The sequence below is a fragment of the Corylus avellana genome, unplaced genomic scaffold (genome assembly GCF_965113065.1).
Source record: "Corylus avellana unplaced genomic scaffold, dhCorAvel1.hap1.2 HAP1_SCAFFOLD_285, whole genome shotgun sequence".
Classification (NCBI taxonomy): Eukaryota; Viridiplantae; Streptophyta; class Magnoliopsida; order Fagales; family Betulaceae; genus Corylus; species Corylus avellana.
The window spans coordinates 1-18744 of NW_028290649.1; the positions used below are offsets into that span (position 1 = coordinate 1).

General features: G+C 35.8%; 2 protein-coding genes and 1 non-coding gene across 4 annotated transcripts; all 3 read left to right on the plus strand.

Annotated features, from left to right (window-relative positions):
* Positions 1-4152: 4152 nt before the first annotated feature.
* On the plus strand, positions 4153-13040 carry LOC148582142 (NAD-dependent malic enzyme 59 kDa isoform, mitochondrial-like). The gene is made up of 19 exons (XM_088512123.1): positions 4153-4475; positions 5656-5752; positions 5857-5975; positions 6067-6234; positions 7005-7133; positions 7656-7716; positions 7952-8055; positions 8139-8222; positions 8350-8456; positions 8601-8703; positions 9059-9166; positions 9359-9424; positions 10261-10333; positions 10424-10510; positions 10696-10750; positions 10835-10906; positions 11826-11888; positions 12302-12416; positions 12665-13040. Exons 1-19 carry the CDS (start codon positions 4347-4349, stop codon positions 12734-12736), a joined length of 1812 nt encoding a protein of 603 aa, XP_088368249.1. The 5' UTR covers positions 4153-4346; the 3' UTR covers positions 12737-13040.
* Positions 6400-6525, plus strand: LOC132188900 (small nucleolar RNA snoR80). The gene has a single exon (XR_009440960.2). It is a non-coding gene; the product is annotated as a small nucleolar RNA snoR80 (small nucleolar RNA).
* An 805-nt stretch (positions 13041-13845) lies between the features above and the next one.
* LOC132186561 ((+)-neomenthol dehydrogenase-like) lies at positions 13846-18089 on the plus strand. 2 transcript variants are annotated; one of them, XM_088512126.1, is made up of 6 exons: positions 13846-13999; positions 14140-14386; positions 14619-14666; positions 16554-16721; positions 16888-17195; positions 17936-18089. In XM_088512126.1, exons 1-6 carry the CDS (start codon positions 13962-13964, stop codon positions 17985-17987), a joined length of 861 nt encoding a protein of 286 aa, XP_088368252.1. In that variant the 5' UTR covers positions 13846-13961; the 3' UTR covers positions 17988-18089. The 2 variants fall into 2 exon arrangements, with proteins under 2 accessions (XP_088368252.1, XP_088368251.1); XM_088512125.1 differs by lacking the exon at positions 17936-18089 and having other exon boundaries at positions 13847-13999; positions 16888-17411.
* The last annotated feature ends 655 nt before the right edge of the window (positions 18090-18744 follow it).

Sequence of the window (18744 nt, forward strand, 5' to 3'; positions counted from 1 at the left end):
ACTAAACTCAAATAAGTCTTAATTGCTACCATCAATTACCTTGATTTGGAGAGAGTTGTTTTTTTTTTTTTTTTTGGACAGTTGCCATCAGGGCTGAAGGGAGGGAGACACCAAAAGGGCCATGGAGCCCCCAAGAATCTGGACCTGTATATGCTGCATTCCAGCATTCCTCTTATTCACTAAGATGAACCTTCAATGTAATCCAATGTTTGCAAGAAGGTTTTGAGTAGTAGTTAATGTGTACATGAGTTATTTGAACAAAACTAGCTAGGTGTTTCTCTTGCGTACTTCCTATGTACCCGGATTGCACCTTTCTCTTTTAATGATTTCAATTACTTAAAAAAGTTATTTGAATAGAACTACATTCTTGTAAGTGATGATTAAGATGTGCAATGTACCATTCTTCAATGTAGTGCGTTCAAAGTCCGTTGACGTCTCTGTTTTGAAAATCAAATTGCTGATAATTTAAGGCATGACAGTCTACTAATCCTATTGGCCTACGCATAATGGGAGTAATCAATAATCAAACTGCAGATCAACCTCAGGTCCAACCCATCAACTGGTGAACTTTCAATTATAAGCCCGGAACCTGCCCCGTCTTAAAGATTCATTTTCACAACCAGAGGCCTTTAGATAGCTTATCACCAACCCATGACCCAGCTCTAATGCTGTTGCTGACATTCCAATCATCAAAATTGTAAGGGAGCAATGTTCCCAATCAGGCAACTTCAATTCTGCCCCTCTTATAATCTAGACACACAAGATAAGAATTCATGACATTATATCTCATGACTAGATATTTTGTATATGCTAATTGATTTAAATTGTAATTTTGCATGAAAAGTGTTACAAGAAGTATGCTGTTGTGTAAGGACTCGAAAGTTTAGTAGTAAGTCAATTGTAAATAATGCAATTTTTTTTTTTTTTTTAGATTTTATTTTAGTGGTATACATCCATCCTCTCGTAGATTAAAAAAATCCTAACTTTGACCCTAGTGGCCTTTCTGGCACGTAAAACATTTATTGCCTTTTAGGTAATTGGGTTTCGGGTTACTTTTATTTGGTGGTTGGCCGTGTGCATACACTTTTATATGTCATTCTATGTTTCTTGTATTTAGGTATTTTTTGGCGTTTGTGATTCATCAAAAAAAGATCTGTTTGGCATTTGTGATGTGGAAGCTTCCACATTTGCGTCTAATATATCATCAGAAGTATCATTCTTCTCATTCTTTTTGTGACTTGGGACTACAATAATGGTTACTTGCCGGTTACCCTGTACATTCTTTTCATACATCATCAGAATTATCATTGTTTTTTTTTTTAAAAAAATTAAATTGGCATCTGCACTTAGAACTCCTAAACAACATGTTTTCTGATGTGAGTTAGATGTCTTTTTCCTTGAATTACTTCGAAACAACACTGTATTCTTCGATTACTTGACTTTGTATAAATTGATAGAGGACTAGTTCGACCATTTGAAACGTCTTATTTTCCCCACTGTACATATGTTCTTTTATCCTCTTATTATGGCCAAGATGAGTATAGCTAAGAGGACTTCATTTTCTGCAGCAACGGCCACATCATCCTGTTCGCCCAATTCCTTCACAGCTCTGGTGCAAGAATTTTGGAACTAAAGACTACTAAATCTGTCCTGGACTGTCATGTGAAGAAGTGTTAATGGAGGTTGGGTATCTAATTTCTTGCTGTTTGCTAGCATTCCTTGTATCTGTTGATTGCAGAGAATATGGGCAGTCTTCTAAGACTTGCTTTGGTAATGCTTTATAAGATAAGGATCTAGGCCACAGTGTGGGTTACCATCTTGTTATTTTATATATGACAAAAATAAGATGACTGTTTTGCTTGTTTTCATTAAGAAGACTTATAAGATGGCCTGCAAGTTCTGATGTTGAAAATCTTTTGATTCTTGTTTCAATCTTGTTGATGTTTTGGCTCAAAATTTTGAAGTTGAAAGGATGAGGATAGCGGTAGCTGGAAATGATAATAATTTGACGAGGACTGAATTGGTTAAAACTTGTTTGCCTTCCCATTGCCCATAGAAAGTGTGAAGATTAAATCCAAGGTATGTATCACAGTTGTATTTTTTGATGGCCTCACTATTTTATCGATCACCTAAGTAAGTTCTCTGCCCCATTCCCAATTAAAAAGAGGGGGAAAGAGAAAAAGGTTCAAGTCCATCCGATTCTCTAAACTGCACCCACCTTGCATTCTAGCTACATTGCTTCCCCAAATGTGAAGTATTGTGCATCAGTGCATAAATATTTTATGATGCTCTCTCACCATCTCTTTCTTTATGCTTTATGAAGAATAATTAAATGGTATAGAGAAAGAATAGATAATCGGATGAAAAATGCATTTGAAAAGCTATTAGAGAATCCATTATGGATGTTCGGCCGAAAATAATTACCTCGGTTTGCGCTCAAAGATTTTGTTCCTGACAGTAGCTGGGGTAAGAATCGTAAGACTCCCTCCATTGCACTCTAATAGAATCATATTCCACTTTATTAGGTTAGCATTAGCATTAGCATGTTGCAATGGACCGCCGCAGGCCAATTTAGACACGGCTCTCAAGTTCTCCTGAAGTTTCCCTTTTGCTCTTATTCTCCTTGTTTATTATTTTTCTATTCTGAATTTGATTCTTATTTCTTGGCTGAGCACAACCATCTGGGGCAGCCAAATCCCATGTTCCTAAAAATGTCCAGGTATTTTTGTAGCCACCAAATCTCAAATGGGCGAGGCATATTCTATACTCTTTTGACTTAATTGGAATAATATCAACTCAAATAATTCAATACTTTAGCTAAAAGAATGGCAGCAAATGGGAAAAAGAATGGTTTGACCTCACAGGAAACCAAATAAAAGTTCCTTGGCGTAGTCGTCTTAATCCATACTTTATTTTTTATAATAATTGGTTAGAAAAAGGAATAATTAAGTTCACACGGTAAACCTTTTGCCACTGGGGTTTACAATTCACACGGTTATGACGAGATCATTCTCACTTTGTTTTTAATGGCCCTCTCTCCTTTTCCCAACTTTTGATCTTAATTAACACTGGTTAATTATGTCATCTAATTTGCCACATGCATTAATTTCGTCAACTTTTAGCCAACAAACATATAACATGAGCGATGAGCCATCAATCGTTACGCTAACTTCGGAGAAATTTTTGGTATAGAGATATTTTATAGACCGTGATTAGTGTGTTTCACCATAAAGTTTTTGTTAAAATATTTATTTTTATTTTTATTTTTTATTCCTTCAAATTGTTGAGATAAATAATAATTTATCATGTTATTAAAGTAAACTTTTTAAGTATCATCTTGTGGGCGTATAAGTTGGTACTTTTGTTAATCTTGTGGGCTTCTCAGGAAGAGGAAGCTAGAATGGAGGCAACGATCTTTGAAATGGTAGATGAGATTTTTCAGGGGCTTGAGTGATGTCAGGGTATTAGAAGGGTTATAGTGTTACTATCAGGGAGTTACTTTTTAAGATAAAGTGCGTGACGGCATAAAACCAAAGGATATCGCCAATCTAGTTGCCAGAGCTTCCCTATAATTTTTATTTTTTAAAGACAAAAATATTTGCAACCAACTCAAAACACATAAAAACTCAAATTGTTTTCTCCCTTCCACCAAATTTTTATTTTGGTGGAAGTTTGATAAACTCGCAAGTAGTCAAATACGACCTTTTGGCATTCTAGCAAAAGGCCGAAAAGAGATCCACGTGCCAAATTTTTATTAGTGCAAGCATCGACCTTTCTCAATGGTCCCTTAACTACACAAAAACCTTGACCCCCGTCTAATAGAAACCAGTCCACGTGCTACCTACAACTCGTAATTTTCACTATAACCCAAAGGTAAAAAAATAAAAATGAAATATATATAATATATATAACATAGTTGCCCGTTTCTTCTCCGGGCAGTCCAACACCAATCCATCCACCATCCACAATCGAACTTTCGTACATTCCATCCTTGCCCGGAAATCTCGGGCAGCTACTGTGCACTCATTACTTTCCATATTCAACAGCTTCAACTGCCGGTTTCTTCGTAGACAACAAGGGGGGGTAGACGCAAAAACTCGGTACAGAATTTTTATTTTTGTATAAAAAAAAAGGTAAGAGAAAAAGATCGTATCCTTATAAATACAGCAAGGCCTCAGTTTGTCAACACTAACATTAGTTACTTTCTTGACCTAGCGTAAATTTTCTCGGGAAAATTTGCCGAGAAAGACCGGGAAACCAGGAGCGTAGGTGGGCTAGAGCCCGTGCTCCTGAATTTCGTTGAGTTTTTAAGTTGCAGATTTTGGTTGATTTTTCAAGGGTGTAGAATGTGGAAGCTTGCGCGATTCGCCGCGGCAAATCTGGGCCGATCGAGGCGGTTCTCGACGGCGATTCCTGGCCCGTGTATTGTTCACAAGCGTGGTGCTGATATTCTCCACGATCCCTGGTTTAACAAGGTCAAAGCTTTCTGCTTTTTAAATTTATTTGTTAATCAACGTGTTTTTTTTTTTTTTTTTTTTTTTTTTTTGGCTTAGTGCGCGGTTTTTGTGATTAATTCCAGTATGATTGTGGGGGAATTTGTTTACTTGAAGTTTTGTGCTTTTATGGTGTTTTCTATTGCCTTTGAAAGTGAAAGTTATGTTTGTTTTAGCTTTTCGAAGCGAGAGAAGTACTTTCAAAGTGCTATTTAAGCCGTACTTTTGAAAAAGTTGATATACTCGGGAATTATGTGGATTTTCTTTTTGGTGTGTGTTTTTAGCAACTTGAGAAGTGGTGGTGATACTCTCGTTGAAGGATGAATCTCAATAAATTACAGATTCGGTTTATTTTGGTTGTATAGCTAAATAGTGAAGGGTCAGCAATGCCAGTGAAGATCATAGAAGATGCAGAACTTGTAGTTGATTTTTTTTTTTTTTCTTCTATTTAATGAGTTTCAGTAGATATTTTTATTTATTTATTTTTTTTTGTTATAGATTTTGAGCGTAGATTCTAGAAGATGTGGAAAGTTTATTAGAATTTTCTTTATGGTATTGAAAGGATAATAGCAGTTGATGTGAAAATTTGCTGATAAATTGTGGCATTAGTTAATAAAGAGAAATAGAGACCCCAATTTTAATAATAATAATAATAAAAAAAAAAAATCCACGTCTTTAACAATCACTAGGGTTGCTCTGACTGGAGGACTAAATTAGAAGGCTTCATAAGTTTGACTCTTGGGTTTGATGATTGAGACTAGCTTATGATAAATTTAATGCTTCAAGGGTCAGCATTAGAGCTGCTTGAGTGATAATGTTTATTGAGAAGGAAAAGGTGCTATAGGAATTTACATGGTTTGTTTCCTTGGTGTCTGTACTCAGAAGTTTTTGATCATTGTTAGCATATTTTTGCTATAATTTTTTTCACTAACTTGTGCAAATGGAGTAAATTCCCGTCCCCTGCCCTTGGGGCCAGTTACTTATAAAAAAAAGAAGAGTAAACTATGCAAATATTTTAAAGTATATTGTTAGCACTGTTATTATTTCATGCATCTCGAAATTAAACAATAAAGTTCATTGTATGTTAATAAAATGTATTTGAATAATGAGGAGTGCACTTGATGGAATTATGTGAACTTACTCCATAATTTTTCAAGAGCAGGATACTGGATTCCCTTTGACTGAAAGGGATCGTCTAGGGCTTCGTGGCCTTCTCCCACCTCGCGTGATATCATTTGAGCAGCAATATGCTCGTTTCAGTAAGTTTGAGCTCTATCTGTTCACTTAACTGCAACTGTAAACAATTCTATAAGGACTTGTTTTTGTGGGCCTTTTGATAGCTTTCTGTTCTTTAACCTGTTAGTGGAGTCATATCGGTCATTAGAGAAAAACACTCGGGGCCAACCAGATAGCATTGTTTCCCTAGCAAAATGGCGGATCTTAAATAGACTGCATGACAGGAACGAGACATTATATTACCGAGTAAGTACGTTTACAGGTTTCCAGTGTCTAGAATTTATAGCATTTATTAATTCTACTACAATTTAATATGCTTTATTGCTTTTATCTTCAGGTCCTTATTGATAACATCAAAAATTTCGCTCCGATAATATACACTCCTACAGTAGGATTAGTATGTCAGAATTATTCAGGGTTATTTAGACGCCCACGTGGAATGTATTTCAGTGCTAAGGATAAAGGAGAGATGATGTCCATGATCTATAATTGGCCAGCTGAACAGGTATTATGTGAATCTTGCTAGATAACGCAACCTAGTCATTCTCTCCCTTACTGAAATTTATAATCATCTTGTTTGTACTATTATCCTAGATTGAATAATCTTCTTGATGGTTAATGGTAGACTTATAACCTAAATCTGTGCATTGATGTTTCAAGACTCAAATATTGTGTTTCTAAAAACTAGTGGTAGTTTCTCTTGGTACAATGGCTCAGGTGCTATATCTAACAGTGTGGCTATCCTGATCAATGGTTATTTGAATTCCATTTGATCCTGGAAACACCACATACATTTCTTTCAAAACACAACATTCATTTGTGCTTATCTGAAAAAAAAAAATTCATTGTTGTATCTCTTGCTAAAAATATTTGTACTAGTGTTTTCTTTTTCTGGACTAAATACTTAAATAAAAATTAAACAGTGCGGATATATATTTTTTGTTCATGACTTGGAAGCATCATTATTCTCAAAGTATTTAGAATGATTGCTTACAAAATTTTGCAGGTTATGGTTAGTGGTTTTTTTTTTTTTTTTTTTTTTGAAGTAAAAACTATATTCACAAAAGACCAGGAAAAGGAAAATGGGGTAAAAAAACCTTCAAATTCGATAATGAAATTCAGAGCATCAATAAATTCAAATAATGAACCCAAAAATCCACAAGAAGGATTAATTAAAATAATCAGTTAAGGGCTTGAGGAAAACCTTTTTGATCTCAGCTTATGGTTAGGTTTCTCATTGTGCTTGTCATATTCATATTTCCTTCTATGTTGCAGGTGGACATGATAGTCCTGACAGATGGCAGTCGAATCCTTGGCTTAGGTGACCTTGGAGTTCAGGGGATCGGAATCCCTATTGGAAAACTTGATATGTATGTTGCTGCTGCTGGTATCAACCCACAGAGAGTATGCTCTCTGTCTCTGTCTCTATCTCTCTCTATCTCTTTGTGTGTGTGGCGCTTGTGCACATATGCAAGTAGGCATGTGTCTATGCATGTTTGTGGGAATTCCCTTATATTCATGTGCACGTTTGGGTGCACACCCTTTATGCCTTTTATATTCATGCATGCACTGACATTAATCGCATGGCTGGGACAAGGAATATTATCATCCTTGATGGAATAAGCTTGCATTTTTTTACTTGATGCATGTGGATGTTTATGTATGCTTGCTTGTTAGTTATCTTCGAGGACATTTTTTTTTGGAGCTATCTCTAAGGATATTCATGTTTAGTTTATCCATCATACTTATTATGAATGAGCTGACAGTCTATTCGCAATAGTCTAATGATCTGAAGTATAATCAGTTTGGGAGATCGCCTTTTATTTCTCTTCGATCTTTTTTTTTTTTTTTGTACATGTTTACTAGATGTAAGGTTGGTAATTCTTCTATCACTTATATCATTCAACCTATGTTCATCTCTGACAGATACTCCCGGTTATGCTTGACGTCGGTACTAATAACCAAAAGTTACTTGAAGATCCTCTTTGTGAGTAACAAATATATAGATGAGCTTTTTTTTTTCTCCTTGCCTTATTAACTTTTATGACTTGACTACTGAGAGCAGTTGAATATGATTAGTTATTCTTAGATCATTTCTTGCTATGCTATCAATCGATTTATTCTCGACATCTTTTCATCTTCGCACTATGTAAATGCTTGTGAACCAATTCATTCTAGTAAATATCATGTGGACATCATTTCACATGATCTTAGTTTGACAGATTTAGGACTTAGACAACCTAGGTTGGAAGAAGAAGAGTATCTTTCAATTGTTGATGAATTCATGGAAGCTGTTTTCACACGTTGGCCCAAGGCTATTGTACAGGTTTTATTTCTTTTAGAAATAACTTTTAATAAATGTATACTTTCTACCAGTTTTTGACTTGATGGTTGGCCCAATTTGAACAGTTTGAAGATTTTCAAATGAAGTGGGCTTTTGAAACACTGCAACGATATCGTAAAAGGTTTTGCATGTTCAATGATGACATACAGGTGAGTACTTGTTGTGGTGTCCTGTTATTTAAATGGGCTTAAAGGAGTATGTAATGTAATGCGTGCCATGGTAATATTATGGGTGCCTCTTCTGTTAAAACATTAGTGCTGACTTCATGTCCTATAGGGAACTGCTGGTGTTGCACTTGCAGGACTGTTGGGAGCCGTGAGAGCCCAAGGTCGACCATTGGCTGACTTTGTGAACCAAAAGATAGTTATGGTGGGAGCTGGGAGGTACTTGCAAAACTAACTTTAATGAGCTTTATGTTTGGCTTACAATTAATTTTGTGCTATTGGCATGTGCTTGTTCTTACAGCCTCATAATTCTTTTTTTTTTTGACAAATAGCCTCTCTTTTTTCCCCTCTCCTGGCTTTCAGTGCAGGGCTTGGTGTTATTAATATGGCTATACAAGCTGTTTCAAGAATGTCAGGAAACAGTGAAACAAGGACAAAAAATCAGTTTTTCCTACTAGATAAGGATGTATAGTTCTACACTTTTCACTATGATCCAGGCATCTTGCTTCTAACATTACATAGCCATAACTATGTTGTTTAAAATATGCTAGGTGGTGCATGTTCTAAATTATTTGAAATACATATTTGTGTAAAACTAACAGTAACCTTATAGTCTTATTGATTATCAATTTTATTTATGGATTTTCTTTCTTCTTGAAATAATCATAAATCAATATGCGCGCCCACCCCCCCCCCCCCCAAAAAAAAAAAAGGGAAATAAAACCAAAGTCATGGCTATGAATGATGGTCACCTAGATATGTCATGAGATCATCTATTGGAGATTTCTTGTGTGTTTGAAAAAGAAAATGTCTGAATGCAGGGCCTCATCACAAAAGAGAGGAAGGGACTTGATCCGTCGGCATCACCATTTGCTAAAGACCCAAGAGATATTGAGGGACTCAGGGAGGGAGCTAGTCTAGTTGAAGTGGTATATCTTACATACTAGGCCTATATATGTAATAGTACTGATTATGTATGAGATTATGTTGAAAGATATTGATAGAAGAGAGTTGAACCCCACTTTGCTTAGTATATGCATGTTTTCTTCAAAAGTCACACATTCTCTTTCAAAACTATAACAACTGTAATTTCTAAGAGCTTTATATTTTTATTTTTGAAGATTAAAAAGGTCAGGCCCCATGTGCTTCTTGGTTTGTCTGGAGTTGGTGGTATCTTCAACGAGGAGGTATAAACCTTTTTTTTTTTTTATTTCATTTCACCATTTCCTTTCATATCTGACAACTTAACGACTAAATTGAAATAATGAAGGTGTTCAGTTAGAAATGCGTGTTGTCTTATGACTTGCGTTTTGTACCATTCAACATATTCTTAGTAAAACAATACAAGATGGTGTGTGGAGTGCTTGTATCCAACATTTATTCTTGGTCGTTTAACTATGTATTATGAGGATATGAGTACCAGGTGGTTCATTTCTCAATTACAGGAATGATTTATGTTTCTATTAATTTTTCTTCACTAGTAGTCTCTTTTAAATTACCAGTAATCCGAAAAGTTTAAATTTATACGAAAGAATGAATTTATTATTTAATTAATCTTATAATACTTTCCCTAACGTGTGAACTCAAATTCTCCCTGAATAAGTTGATTTAATGCATAAAATATTTAATTTAAATGTGAAGTATAATATCGAGTTAAGGTTTGAATTTAAGACCTCCGTTTTGATACCTTATTTAATATCCAGTTATCTCAAAAACCAAAGCTGATAGGAAATAATTAATTAAAAAATGGAAAGAAAAAAAAAAGGAAAAAGAAAAGAAGAAGGGGAAAAGATTCTGTTAATCCCAGAATATTGTACTTATGCATTGTGCTTTGGTAATTCAATCTTTTTGTTATTACTCCAACAATTTGGTTCATTTGATTCCGTGAAATTGACATTTGTAACATTCACGGCTTTCATTTGTGTGTTCTCCGGAAAATGTTGTGTTCATTTTTGATTTAGGTGATTGCTTTGGTGTTACTGTGATTGGGTTTCTTATTGGTACTGGTTGAAATTTAAATTAGGTGCTTAAGGCAATGCGAGAATCCGATTCAAGTAAACCCGCCATATTTGCTATGTCAAATCCCACCATGAATGGTTTGTTTTTACAACTTTCATCAGGCTTTCACATTTTCTTTATGGCAACTGAGTTTCACTTATATGTTCTCTTTGCCTATTCCATGACAGCTGAATGCACTGCTGCTGATGCTTTTAAGCATGCTGGAGAAAATATAGTCTTTGCAAGTGGAAGCCCTTTTGAAAATGTTGATCTTGGTATCTCCCATTCTTATTGCTCTTTATCTTGTTTTGAGGTGTTTTAGCACCATATAGGTGAAGCATTGGCTTCCAGCTATTAAATATTGGAGCCATTGCAACTAAACTATGGCGTATAATTCTGGTCTTTTTGTTGATTTGTGTGATTGTTATGACCTTCCAAAATTTCACAAACTTGTCCACAGGGAATGGAAAAGTTGGCCATGTAAATCAAGCGAATAACATGTACCTGTTTCCCGGGTTAGGGTTCTTTCCTTGGTCATTTTTTTCTTACTAACTATGCTTATATCTTCACTTGATATAAAACAGTTGGCTGTAATTCAGGATTGGTTTGGGTACACTTCTCTCAGGTGCTCACTTTATAACAGACGGAATGTTGCAAGCAGCTGCTGAGTGGTATGAACTTTGAGTAGAGTTCTTGGTATTTTAATATTTGTTTGTGTCTGTGTTCTTCAGTCTTCACCACGGTGATCTATGCATTTGTTGGTACTTCCATAGAAAGTCTTTTAGGTGTTAGTTAGGCAATCCTTACAAGTTGTGTGTATTATTATCTTCTAAGAGCATAATTGGAATTGCGTTGAGAAATAGAGTTTTTAAAGTCAAAAAAAGATTTTTAGAAAAAAACTTCATTTTTAAGCTTTTTTCCAAAAGTGCGTTTATGCCATTTTTAGATTGAAAAAGTCAAAGAAGTACCGTTGAAATTCTTTACCAAACAGGTAAGTTATTTTTAGCACAACTTTTTAGTTGATAAAAATACTTTTTAAGCTTTCTAACTCAATTCCAAATAGGCTCTAATTGTATTATATTTTGCGGCGTTGTTCACAATGAGGTTGCATGTACCCAAAATGGTCAAAGAGATTGTAGAATGAATAAATGAATAAATTAACAAATTGTATTTATCTATTTTTGTAGTTTTTTGTTGGTCCCAAAGAAAATATTTTCAGAGCTTTAAGAAGGCCTCTTGTAGTAAATGCCAATATTATGAGTTTTGTTAGCTATATGAAATTAGTGTAGTAAACTATATGGATATATCTCTTATCAATCATGGAGTTCGATGTATGAGATATATATTTTTCGTACTTGCAGTGTTTGGCTTTATGTCTGTTCTATCCTTGTTATACTTTCCACCTTCTTAGTTTTGGAATGGCATGTGGTAACAATTTTGTGCGTGTCTAGGGTAGTTTGTAATGGTTTTGCATTCCTACGGAAAGAAAAACAAAACAAAAAAAAAACAAAAAAGGTTCTTGTGTTTCCTACTCTGGTATGAAGCTTTGTTAGGTTGCCATAAATTGCTAACATGGTGGTATATGTACAGCCTCGCTTCTTACATGACTGATGAAGATACTCAGAATGGCATCTTGTATCCATCTATCAATAGGTATTATCCTCGGCTCTTTCTGATGTCAAATGTGTGTTTCATTTGCCCTCTCTTCTGTATTTTCTCCTGATATGCTTCTAACAACTGAAAGGAGAGTCAATGCTCGTGTTTTTATATGGATTTATTGAGTTAGTATGTTAGGATTATTTTTAACCGCATTTATCTAGTTTTTTGGTGTATGCACATCCATAACAGCCAGAGTCTGAGCACCAATATCATTATCAAGATTAGTTATAGAAAAACTCAACCCCCACCTTAATGGAGACAATGGGATACAGTTCTTTTAGTGATTTGATATTATCTAATAACATTTAGTTATAAATATGTTTTCTGATGTTTTGCCATTGATGGCAAACATATGTAAGTCATGAATTGATGGTATGGTCTTGTCTATTGCTTTTTGCATCATGCAGCATTCGAGATATTACGGCAGAGGTTGGAGCCGCTGTTCTACGAGCAGCAGTCGCAGAAGAGCTGGCGGAAGGTCACGGTGACATGGGGCCTAGAGAGCTCAAAAATATGTCCAAAGTATGAGTGTTTTCAACTTACCATTTTACTGGAAACTACACTATTTTTTATAATGAATGATAAGCACGTTCAACTTTAAAAAGGAACTTCAGTATAAAATTACCTTAATAATCTTCAAATCTAACCTGACCACTGCATATAGAATTAATTCAACAGTAAAATATAAATATAAGGCAAATGCCCTATATGTGAATAGCTTTTTTGCAAATTCTGATATTCTTAAAATATATTTATTTGTTTTGGTACAGGAGGAGACGGTGGAATATATCACGCGCAATATGTGGTATCCTATTTACAGTCCTCTTGTTCATGAGAAATAAGGCTCCCGTCTTTATGTGATTCTTAGAGGCTGTTTCATGTGGCTTACATCTCAAAGATCTGCAGTTAAACATCATATTTTTGGGGTTTTTCCTGAATTCATAATTTAGAAGCTTAGAGACGAAGGGCGAAGGATGTAGACTGGAATGAAGCCCGCCTATAATCAATTCTGATAAAACCCCATTATCTTGATTTGTGCATTGTTGAAGTGACAAACTTAAATGTGCATAATTTTTTTGTTCTGTTATTACAAAATACTACTATTTCTGCCTTGTCAAGTTCATGGGTGAAATTTTCTTGGGTTTTTATTTATTTATTTTTTATTATTATTATTATTATTATTTTTTTTTTTTTGGGGGGTGGGTGGGGTTGACATGTAGCATGGTCAAGTAGGTTTGAGTTGGTCCAAGGATTTTAAATCCTTTTTGGCCAATCAAGCTAACCGTGTTTGGCAACTCATTTAAGCGGCTTGATATAATAATTAGTGTTGACAACTTTTGATATGATTTGCGAATTCGACATAAATTCAATATGAAATTAGTTAGTTAAGGTTGAAGAATTTTATCCGTTTAATTAAATTGATTGATTTATGGTCAACTTATATAGTCTTGTATTTAACTTTAATATGATTTGAACTTGACGATATTTAAGGCGTATAATTTTTGATGACTTGCAAACTCAATATAAAATTAAACAGATTATGATTAATTTATATAGTTTTTACATGTATTGTCACCTCAAAAGAAAAAAGAGTTTTGAGGTCTTCCGGAGTGGTTGAGTGCTTGCATGTGTTTACTCACCAACCGAGCCTTATAAGACAGTTAACCTGCAAAAAGAATAGGAAAAGTAAAGGCAATGGCCAATTCACCTGAAAAAAACACATAAAAATGCTGAGTTAGGTAGACACATAGTATTGGGTTGGCTTACTTGGGTAGCTTTTAACGTATTTGTATTTGGCGTCTATATGTTTTCGCACGTGAATCATGTGATGTGATGTGATGTGATTTAACTAAAGCGAATTTTTAACGCATTAAACTTATAAAATTCTATATCTACAGACTACATTGAGTTGAATGAATAAAAAAAGAAGAAAGTAACTAAACGACAAGGACGTTACAAAAATCTGTTCTGGTCCAACTCCAACTCAATTGGTAGGTATAGTAATCCTATGACACAACTAAAAGCCCAACCTCATACTGATGTACATCACACATTTTCTCGGATCAAATGCCAAGTCTCATAACCATGGCCGAAGCAACAAAGAGGTATTTCTTCAGTCCGTCCATGGTGTCTTATCTTTTACATTTTCCATCAAATCTCGGGCCACAAATCTAACTATCATCTTTCTCTTTCTCTCTTCTTTTATGGGATTTTTTTTTTTTTTTTTTTTGTTAAAAAAAAAAAGGTTTGCAGTTGTTACAGGGGCAAATAAGGGGATTGGATTTGAAGTAGTGAGACAGTTGGCTTCTAACAGGTTCATAGTGGTCCTGACAGCAAGAGATGAGAAGAGGGGTCTTGAAGCTCTTGAGAAACTGAAAGACGCTGGTCTTTCTGATCATGTGGTTTTTCATCAGCTTGACGTGTCTAACCCTGCTAGCATTGCTTCTCTCGCAGATTTCATCAAAGCCCAGTTTGGAAAACTCGATGTCTTGGTATGATTCCAAGCTGATTTTCTTTTAAAAGTTTTGTCCCTTTTGGATCTTATTCTTCTTGAAATTCTCTCTGAAATCTCGATAAAATTGTGGTATGTCATCATCAAGGGGTAGAATCATCCATATAACGGGAAGGATTTATTAATTAACTTTTCCCTTTTTTTTAAAAAAAAAAAATCTAATTCTTGTTGATGTAAACAAAATGAATGATGAAAGCTGAAACTGTGTGCAGGTGAACAACGCTGGGATTAGTGGAGTCATACTAAATGCTGATGTTGAGGTAACTACTTTCCAGATGTGTTTTCTGTGTTTGCAGCAGAGTAAATCTGAGTTTGAAATGGGATGCGCCTTCGGCGTTAACTTATAACAGCCACAAGTGTCTTGTGCAGTTGGTTGCAGTCCTTCATGTATTTTACTTGGGAGATCATTACTATATAATATTTTGTTTTGACAAATTGAAATTTTGGATAGTAAAGATGTAACACCCCACTTTCACATTGAGGAGAGATGAACTTAGTAACGGTAGCAACCTAGTAAAGCCATGTGATGCTAGAGCACTTCTTGACATAGCCCTAACAAAGATATCAGGAATTTAAGGGGAGAGATTATAACACCATATTCCCACATTAGAAAGATGAAATTCACATAGAGTGGTAGATTATAAAGGCACTCGTAGGTGTTTAAAGCTCACATGAGTTCCTAATTCGGTGAGATTTGTTGGGTGGTCTTGGGCCTCTCTTGACCTCAAAAACTAGCTTAAGAGTTGAGGTTTTTCATTACACTTGCAAACTGATCACTAGCACCTTCCATAACCGATGTGGGATCACCCCAACAATCTCCCCTTTACACATCGGGCCCTGGGTCAGAGCAGAGACAACCCATTTATTCCATGGATTGTTGGGCTGAGACTTTTTGGTTGAACCTGGGCTCTGATACCAGTATTGGGTGGTTTTTGGCCTCTTTCAACCTTAAAAGTTAGTTCAAAATGTGAGGTTTTTCCTCACATTTATAAACAAACTACAAGCCCCTTCCACAACTGATGTGAGATAACCCCAACAAGATTAAGTTTTATAAGTGATTTTAGAGACCTCAAAATTAACTGAACTTTTTAAAATGATATTGCAGATGTGGTTAGTAGTTTTCTTAAGTCGTTCAATCATACAAACAAGTCTATCTTCATAGGCAGACACAACTAGGAAGGAATTTTCACTAAGGAAAAATATCATTCAAAATAGTGGTAATGAAAAAGCCATTCAAAATCTGAAGCTTCAATACACTCCAAATGTCAAAAAAATGGAGTATAAATAGTGATGAAGATTCTTCTGTTACCAAGTCTGCTCGGGGGTATTTGCGGAGAGCGAAGGATAAGGAAGCTAATCAGTTGCATACGAAAAAGGTGAGGCTGAGGGTGAAGGGCGATGCGACAAAGTTCGCGATGAAATCTGTTGAAGAGAATGAGGAAAGTCTTTTGATGGCCATTGATGAGGAGTTCGATATTGAATTTTATGTTCTTAAGGTCAAAGGAATGAGGGAGCTCAAGAATTTGGAATGCTCCGTTAATTTTGAGGCTAGGGGCGGTAGCTCGAGGAGGGTTAGGGGTGTAGGGTGATTCTGTGGGGTTTGTTGGGTTTGTGGGTTTGCCTTGGGTGTTTGTTTTCGAAGGTTGGGTCTCTTTGTGGATGCTCCTTGGGAGCTTAGGGCCTTATAGGGTTTGCTTGGGAGCTTAGGGCTTTATAGGGTTTGTTTGGGTGTTTCTTGGTGCTCTCTTTATATGCTTCTTGTGTACTTGGGTTGCGCTCCCTTGGCGTTTTGATATATACATTTTTACTTATAAAAAAAAAAAAAAAATAGTGGTGAAGAAAAAACTACTCAAAATCTGCTTCAATTCACTCAGATCTTACTCTAGAGAATTTGCAAAGCACTGAAATGGGGAATGCTTCCTTATCTTTAACACTTAGCAAAAGGCCTTTGTGGAGCTTGAAAAAGAATAATCTTATCTCAAACCCATTCTTTTTCCTTGGAAAAAATTAGCATCTCCTAAGTGCTCGATTAGGGCCAATAATCAGGTACTATTTGCCTAGCTGCTTAGCCTTTTGGAATTCTTCTACCATGTACTGCGAGGTATTTGGCGATATTTACCAAGGGGTTGAATTCTTACTGCATGCAGGCAGGAGCTAATCCGCGTAAACTGACGCAAAATGCTGAGTTAGCAGAGGAATGCCTGTTAACAAACTACTATGGTGCTAAAAGAATGGCCGAAGCACTCATTCCTCTCCTCCAATTGTCCAGTTCACCAAGGATTGTTAATGTCTCATCCTCCATGGGGAAGTTGGAGGTATATAGAAATTAATTGTTGGCAAATTGGATAGAAATTTGCTTGAATTTGAAACCAGAGGATCTGCTTATTTTGGTTAATTTATGTTAGTTTTTCTTGTCAACACTTTCTGGCCCCAAAAGCCAAAAGCTAGAGGATCCTGCTTGTTTTGTTGATGTTGTTTCAGAACATACCAAACGAATGGGCTAAAAGAGTGCTGGGTGATGCTGAAAACCTGACAGAAGAGAAAGTGGATGAGGTATTGAAGGAGTTTATAAAAGATTTCAAAGAAGGGTCGGTGGAAGCCAAAAAGTGGCCTACTTTTCTTTCTGCCTATACGCTCTCGAAAGCAGCCATGAATGCCCACACAAGAATTCTAGCCAAAAAGTACCCAAATTTCTGCATCAACTGTGTCTGCCCTGGCTTTGTCAAAACAGATATAAATGGCAACGCTGGTGTCTTGCCTGTCGAAGAAGGTGGTGCGAGTCCTGTCAGGTTAGCCCTCTTGCCTGATGGCAGTCCTTCTGGCCTCTTCTATGTTCGCCAAGAGGTGTCTTCTTTCTAATTGAAGACAAAACCACTATACAGCTTGCTGATAAAACTTATAGCTTGTAACTTTTCTACGCACTTTTATGTAAAAGACCTCAAATTTATAATTGGTGTGATCTGTGTTTCGTTGGATGGCATTGAACACATTGAATTTTTTTGGTTTTTTTTTTTTTATGGGAATGAACTCTTTGATAAAGGGTTGATCGATCTCCATTTAATACAGAAAAAAAAAAAAAAAAAAAAAGGTTCCCCCAAGACTCTACTCTGGTCTTCTCTGAGATCTTCACGTCACACCTTGTTGCTCACTTGCATGGTTCCGCCACGTATAGCCTTAATGCCCTTTTCTCTCCTCCATCTCTCATAGATCCGATTTCCTTTGCATTTGTCAACCTCTAGACTTCCACCATATTCTACCTCTCCTCGTAGACTTACATCGCTTTCTCTCCTCTTAAATCCCAATTCTACCACCCTTTCTGCTCTTGGCACCGGACAAAAAAACGTAACACACTCCTCCTCCTCCTATATAGAAATAAATTGTTGGCAAATTGGATAGAAATTTGCTTGAATTTGAAACCAGAGGATCCTGCTTGTTTTGGTTAATTTATGTTAGTTTTTCTTGTCAACACTTTCTGGCCCCAAAAGCTAAAAACTAGAGGATCCTGCTTGTTTTGTTGATGTTGTTTCAGAACATACCAAACGAATGGGCTAAAAGAGTGCTGGGTGATGCTGAAAACCTGACAGAAGAGAAAGTGGATGAGGTATTGAAGGAGTTTATAAAAGATTTCAAAGAAGGGTCGGTGGAAGCCAAAAAGTGGCCTACTTTTCTTTCTGCCTATATGCTCTCGAAAGCAGCCATGAATGCCCACACAAGAATTCTAGCCAAAAAATACCCAAATTTCTGCATCAACTGTGTCTGCCCTGGCTTTGTCAAAACATATATGAATGGCAACGCTGGTGTCTTGACTCTTGCCTGTCGAAGAGGGTAGTGCGAGTCCTGTCAGGTTAGCCCTCCTGCCCGATGGCAGTCCTTCTGGCCTCTTTTATGTTCGCCAAAAGGTGTCTTCTTTCTGATTGAAGAATGAAGACAAAACCACTATACAGATTGATGATAAAACTCATAGCGTAGAACTTTTCTACTTCTTTATGTAAAAGATCTCGAATTATAATTGGAGTGATCCATGTTCCATTTGCTATTACTGTACTACTTCTTTGTATGGCATTGAACACTTTGAAGTAGAAAAGTCAGCTTAAAATCAAAATTTAATGACTCGGTTATGCAAAAGTAAGCATTTTATAGACTATTAAATTTAAAATAAAGGGTCATAATTTCGTAACATGAGATTCTTCAATTTTAAGTAATTAGAGAAAATCTCAATCCAATTATACCACTTGGCACTGTACAGAAAAACATGTTTTGTCACTAATCATATTAAAAAATGATATAAAAAACACATGATATTAAAAATTAATAATAATAATAATAATTTTTAAATGT